Source organism: Atta cephalotes (genome assembly GCF_000143395.1).
Source record: "Atta cephalotes unplaced genomic scaffold scaffold00014, whole genome shotgun sequence".
NCBI classification, from domain to species: domain Eukaryota; kingdom Metazoa; phylum Arthropoda; class Insecta; order Hymenoptera; family Formicidae; genus Atta; species Atta cephalotes.
This window is the reverse complement of record NW_012130078.1, coordinates 4,457,038-4,464,350: the sequence shown is the minus strand read 5'-3', so window position 1 is coordinate 4,464,350 and position 7,313 is coordinate 4,457,038. Positions and strand designations below refer to the sequence as shown.

The 7,313-nt window shown below is 33.3% G+C and overlaps 1 protein-coding gene across 1 annotated transcript; it reads left to right on the top strand.

Moving 5' to 3' along the window:
- Positions 1-3,206: 3,206 nt before the first annotated feature.
- On the top strand, positions 3,207-7,044 carry LOC105617801. Its single transcript, XM_012199355.1, has 2 exons — positions 3,207-3,362; positions 6,745-7,044. Exons 1-2 carry the CDS (start codon positions 3,207-3,209, stop codon positions 7,042-7,044), a joined length of 456 nt encoding a protein of 151 aa, XP_012054745.1.
- The last annotated feature ends 269 nt before the right edge of the window (positions 7,045-7,313 follow it).

Below are 7,313 nucleotides of genomic sequence, written 5' to 3'. Positions count from 1 at the left end.
GAAATACCTCGCGCGCTGTTACATAACCATTTATTTTTAGTTGGCCACCACTTTTCTGCATTGTATGCAATCCGACCTCTCTCAATATAAAGAAATGATCAAAGCGGAAGTGTTTTCTACCACGTTGTCAAAGATACACTTTACACAATTGCAATTCTTTAATCGAAGTCTTCGCGAAACGATTTAATTCTGCAATGCATCATTCTTTTTTCTTTATTTGCATAATAAATTAGAATAACCTTTGCAATGATATGCAGATATGAGATAGAAAATATGAAAAGAATGACTTTGCTGAAGCATCTAAAACTTTAGCTGGATACATCAGATCAAAAGTAATTTTATTGGACCATCAAAATGTTATGTAGGTAATTCAAGAACAATGCTGCAAAAGTTTTGACAAATTCAAAAATTACAAAAATTAAAGAATTATTCAAGCCATCCTAGATGTAGTGTACAAATTATTATACATAAACAATAAATTAGTCAATAAATTATTTAATTAAATCATGACATTCAGCATGGTTTAAATAGCCCTTTAATTTTTATAATTTTTTATTTATATTCTTGAGAGCTTTATAATTTATTTGATGAATTTTAGTCTTGCAAATTATTTTGATGATCTAATAAAATTATTTTTTCATCTGTATTTAATTAAATTTTTAGATACTTCAGCAAGATGTTTTTTCCATATATAGAATTTTATTCTGGCTGAATAGCGTGAAAATCAAGAAAGTTTTCATTCAGGAAAAAATTTTTTTATTTCGTTTTTAGTCAAGCTGCACATCTTCGTTTCTTTCTTTGGAGCAAGAATTCATGGATGAATGGACGTCGCTTAATCGACCATGGGAAACACACGTTTTGAATTCAGCCGCAGGTCTGATTTCGTGTAGATAACGAGGGTGAGTTTTATGAGATCGTACGGCCGTCGTGATTCAATTTAGCGACAGTATCATGAACTCGTGCCGACTTGGAAAGATATTCTACGATATTACGAGATTACCAAGATAAAAACGAGCTCTTTTTGTGGCAAAACGAAACTTCGCCTTTCTTGTTACCCGCTGGCCATTTTTCTTTACGAATGGACCGACCAACCGTTCCACCCTCGCACAAATTTTCGCTAAGATTTTATTACGTTACTGGATCATCCATTTAAAGGCCTATAAGATATCCGCCGCCGTTCATCGTCGATCATATGATGTCCAAAAGTTAGAACAATTCTTTGTGACTTATGGCCGCGGGAAAAAAAAGAAAAGTATATCTGCACCTGTGAGAAATAAAAGCATTTAAATTCAAAATTATTGGTTTTGATGTACAATTTGCAATCAGAAAAACATTTACTGTTATTTTATTATAATTCTGCTTTGTCAAGGTCAATTAATATGATAAATATAAAGTATATGTGTATAATACAAATATATAAATATAAAGTATATGTGTATAATACAAACAAACATTCTTCTCCTGCTTTTCTTCTTGGCTGTATGATCGACAAGAGAGTTTACTTTTTATTCCATTGTAAACAAAATCCTTGGAAGTTTGAAAGAAACCAACATTGTTATTATTTCGCAGAATACAGTCTTCGCTCGTACTTACGATTGAAGATACCATATGGAAAGCTAAAGTCGGATTAAAGAGAAAGATATTGGCTTTATTATCTTTTTTATTTGATTTTTCCATTTCTCTCTTTTTTTTTCATGTTGCGACTTCGGTTTGGGCTCAGGCCGGAGGCTACCGCAGGAGTTTTACCGCTTTTATCGAGGGAAACTTCCTTCCATAACATTATCAGTAAAGTGCTGATCTGTTCATTCTTAGTGCCACATTAAGGTGATATTATAACGAAAATGGAGCGCAAACGCAATTTTCCTTTCGCGGTTTTTCAACGTGATATAAATTTTTTTGCTGATGTTCATAGAGTCATCGAACCCATTTTGGCACTCGGCCATTTGCGAAAGAATTCACGGGAGCCGTGCGGATTTTTAAGAGGAATTTTCAAGCGTTGTAAAAAATGTATGGTTACTAGAATGTAACATTTAAATTTAAAGCAAGTATTCTCAAACATTTTAAATAATGTACTTAGAGGAGGCTAAAATATTGTAATCGATATTAAACAAAGGATTTCTTAGGATCGTCAATGTGAATACACAACTAATAAGGAATAAAAACCTTTAACTTCGTCAAATTGGATCTTAAGTATTTGAATGATTCAATGTAAATTTATGTACTATAAATATCGTAATATTTTTTGGAGGATATGAATTTGAGCAGAATTTTTAAAAATTTAATGAGAAAGTGGTGATAAATTAAAGCGAGAAAATTGTCAAAGCAATTTAATGTCTTTCTTACAATGCAGAATTCAATATATGCAGAATGCAATATACAAAATAAAATGCAATAATTCATAACTTTTGAAATATTAATATTTTTACGTTAAAGAAATAACATACTTTATTTTCAGTAAACTTTAACAACAGCAAATATCGAATTTACTTGTTGCTTGTGCTTTACATAAAATTAAAACTAATTTTAACTTTGCGTAATTTCTCTTTTAACATTAATTGCTATGCTGTTCAAATGTAAATCAAGACAGAAATTTACTGAATTAAAACACGCTCGTTTCGTAACTTTAATAACTCTTAACAGCGACACAAATGATTAAAGCAGCTCTACCGAGACACGTGGCAAACACGCATTCGCTCTTTCATGTATTACAGCATCTCTCGTTTTTACATACATTTAATTCGCACGACACACAGGTGCGAAGAGGTCCCATCGTGATGTAACTTTTAGCAACCTTGTATCAACACGCGGTCTGCAAACTTAACTTATTAACGGGGGCGCGTTACACGCAATTTCATCCGGCATTGTATAATCATGCCGTCGCGCTGATTTCAAATATTTGATTAAACTACGTCCGGATACGCAATGCGTTACGTACACGTTATTGGTGAGAATTGTTTCTCGCTGGATTGCATAAACGACGTTATATACGAACGGCTCGAATCACGAAACCTCGTCGCTAGCAATTCGCCGGCAATTCCCAGAGAACCGGTGCAAACATTTGTGCTGAGGGTTGTTTAACAGTCTCCTCAACACACGAAAACGATGCCTCCAAACCAATCCAGTCTTTGCTGGCTTCGAAGTTCAACGTCACCTAATCGGACATCGAGGAATCTCACGTGTCACACGTCGCAAATATACTCTAGAAAATGATGAAGTCGATTGTTACTCTCCTGCTGTTCTGTCAATTGCTCAACATCGGAAAATGCCTGCAAGTGAACGGCACTCACAATGAAAATTCAGAGACAGCGCAGCAATTCAGGTTGCGAAGGAGTCTTACGTTTCTCAATTCGTCTCAGCTTTTGGTATGTAATTAATTAATAAACGAAATTGCATCACTTATTGAATTTGATGCTCATCGTTGATTGCTCAATGAGAGAAAATTATATAATTTTATAATCATGCATAGATTTTATTATTAAGGAAAAAGAAAATAATTAAATAATATTATATAATATATTTATAATGTTACCATTAATTTATATTCTACAGCGGTTCAGAGCGACAGATCGGCGCAATTTCCGCTACTTTGATAATTAAAACTACTGTCGGGATCGTGCGTGTCAGAAAATGAGTGTACGGCCGTTTTCGTGCGCGTCATTCTTCCTCGCGTTCAATTTTCCGGACAGCGTGTTTTCCATAAATACCATTACGACGATGTCCCCTATACATACATTTCTGACCTTCGAACAGACGAGAAAACGAATTGCACGAAGAAAATCGTGACGGGTTTAGTTTCGGTGTTTTTTTTCGACGACACGGGTAATTATTCGCCTCACACGCGTTGACATCTAGGAGAATTATTTGATGACCGTATTCCGATATTCCAATATATACAACCCGTCGATCTTTCGTGGTTCATTCAATTTATGACAGCTGGCATCCGGCTAGAGACGAAAAGGTTTACGCGGACATGAGATCGCACATCTGTATAGGATGTTGCCGATATAACGGCTCTCTCGCGGATGTAACACATGCTGGTATCGCGTATGAATTTCGATAAAATCGCGAGAATTTCCACGGAAGATCATATCTCGACACGACAGCGCGTCTGGAAAGGACAGTTCAACGAGATTCAGCTCGGCTTCATATTGTGATTTTTTTTTTTTTTATATATTCGTGTCGTCGAAGTCGTCGGCGAATGAAATCGATACATTTCACCGATGATAGACTACTGGTTAGTCTGGCGATGTAGAAGCGAATGCGGGGAGACATTCATTACTCGCTAATTGAAGATACGATTGGACCGACAACTTAAGTTGGAAAATAGAATTCGGAGAATATTACAGTGCCAGTTTCAATGTGGTAAGCGAGTATTTCCTGCGCATTGAAAGCACGTGCGAATAGCGCCAGGATTTTTGTCCAGCGTTAACACATTTTTACCGAAGCGTGGAACACATTTATTTAATAAATGTGCCAGATGAAAACTTGTTAAACTTTTTATTTTCATTTCTGTAGTAATAAAGTTTTATAAAAAATTTTGAATTAAATTTACATTAATTTTACGATCAAATAAGTTATAAATTAGGTTCAGAATCTTGTAAAATATTTCATAAAATTTGAGAAAATATTTACACTGAGAAAAAAATATAGTCAATTTTAATATAAATATTTATATTTTAATATAATATAAATATTTAGTTCAATACTGCCAACTAAACGTTTACTTACAATAAATAAATATTTGTTCAGTAAAATAAAAGATTGTTAAATCAAATTAACATTACTTGTATCAAATAAATATATCTTTATATTTAATAAATATTTAGGCAATATTCAATTAAATATTTATTAAAATTGACTATATTTTTTTCAGTGTACAAATAATTCTTGTATTACAATCAGAAAAGAATGGTTTTCAAAATGTAAAATTTAGCTAACATAAAAATTTGAAAATAATTTAAACTATCAAAATAATTATATAAGTCGCTCGAGCTAACTTTTTGCGGGATTACTCATTATGCTTCAGCAGTCTACATAGTAATTTTGATAATCCAACAAATTATTTTCTATATCTAATAAATTTTAATACTTCAGCATTTTTTAAAATTTTTATACTTCAGCAAAATCTCTCCGTGTATAATACTGTAAATCCATTATTGTATTTAGAACGAAATCTATTATTATATTAAAATAAAGTCACATCTGCCATAACTTAAAGCATAAATTTGTATCTGTTACTAGCGGAAAAAAGAAAGAGAATAAGCGCGATAATTTTCAAAGCTTGAAATATTTCGAACGCGAAAGGAATAGCCTTCGTCGGCAAGAGACATTCACGCCGGAATTACGCTCGTACGATACACTCGCAATCAATTATTCGCGCATAATGTCGGATCCGAGCGCGTATTGTTTGTTCCGTGAGAGAGAGAGAGGGGCAAAAGAATTATTGCATGTCGGCTCTTTTTTTCTTCGGTGTACATTTTCCACCTCCTTCTCCTTCTGGGCAAGGCTGTAGTATCCAGATACTCGGCGGCGAAACGATTCTATGCGGAAATTTGCGGTTTTATCGGAAATTCATACGAGGGATGGTTCGCGCAAACTCCGGCGCGGAAATTGGACGAACTTCGTACGACCCACGGAATTCGGAATCCACGACGTGTGTGCGGTCGCGGTCATCGCGATTCATCCTCGTTGTGTATACAACGCTCGACATCACCGTACATGGCTCTGCCAGCGAGAATAATTAAATGCGCGGAACAGTCGTATCATTTTCTCGACACGGCGAAGTTGGCAATAATCATGTTGAATGACGATGATCGTCACTACTAATAGAATTAGTAATTTGAGATGAAATTTATAGCGAAACAGAGAAATTTAAATAAAAAATTATTCTTTTGGATATATCTGTAGCTATAAATCCTTTGCAACACTGAGAAAAAAATTGTTTATTTGACTAACTTATTCAGTTTGTCTTAATTTCTTTCATTCATTGAAGAATATATGTAGTCAAAATAAATATATAAGTCAAATATAAATGTTTGACGTAAATACTTACATATTTTATTAAAAGAAATAAACAAATTCAATTAATTTAATCAAATAAACAATTTTTTTCTTAATGTTGTAACTAACAATAAGTAGTACAGTGAAAAATCTGAAATTATTAAAACTTCTTTAAAAATGTCAAAATATAATATAAGTATTACAATCTTTTAAAATTAACATTTTAAAATTAACATTTTAAACTCCTTTTGATTTGCTCTTATTATGAAATATCTTATTAACCTTGGCTTTTGATTCTCAACTGATTTATTCATACTTTGCTTCAATGAAGTTAAGTTCTTCAGGTATTGTCGAAAAGAAAATTTTAAAAAGTTAAACTACTTTTAAAAAATTTTGCAAACCGATAGTTGGACAGACAGTAGTTTGCTACTGTCTAAAACTTTTAGAATAAATTGTCATTCTTAAAAATAGACTCTCATTCTTAATTAAACCACCTTTTTCAAGAATGGCTCAATTTTCACTCTTTAAAATAAGATTCCACTTTAAAGAATTTAGAGTTACTATTTAATAAAGAAAAAAAATTACGAAATAGGTCTATTTAAGAAAACTTTTAGATGGATTTGATTTGATAATAAAGCGGTAATAACGTGGAATATCGCAACGCGAAGATAAGCGTTGTGAAAATTATTTCTCTGAAAGTATCGTTATGTTCATCCGTTTGAATTCCATTTTCTGCTTTCACAGCTGATCTTCGGTCTAGGCACACCGTTGCAGCTGGATCGTGAGAGCGTAATCGTAGGTGTATTTACGAAAATGATATACGATATGCCGGCTGATGCTACGGATTTCACGGAACCAGGAGTGTTTTATGCGAGAACCAGTAGAAGTAGGTGGAGCTTCTACAAATTGTTTGAAAAAATGGCAGCCATGTACGGCTTTGGTGGCAAAGAGTGTTTACTCAAGGCCATTTGCGAAGCCGCTTTCGTTCCATTTGACGTCCATCACGGTTTACTGGGACAATTGGTACAGACTTTCCTTAGGTAAATGAACCATGTGCTATTTGAGAAAATTGGCATACTTGAATATCGGCGCGACGCGAAACACAAATCTTTTTTTCAGATACGTCAGTTACATTGAGAAAAATTTCTAGTTGTAAATGGATGAAGAAAATTCTAATCATATTAGTCAGAATTCTGATTATCTCAATTGTTTCTTTCCTTAAATTTTACCTTGGATAGATGATTTTGCTTTACAGATCTAAAAATTGTGTTAAATACAGATCAGAAAATAATTTTGTTGGACTATCAAAATAA

Coding starts and splice junctions, on each gene's coding strand:
- LOC105617801 (XM_012199355.1), top strand. CDS start 3,207: ATGATGAAGTCGATTGTTACTCTCCTGCTGTTCTGTCAATTGCTCAAC. Junction 3,363..6,744: donor TCAATTCGTCTCAGCTTTTG/GTATGTAATTAA, acceptor CTGCTTTCACAG/CTGATCTTCGGTCTAGGCAC.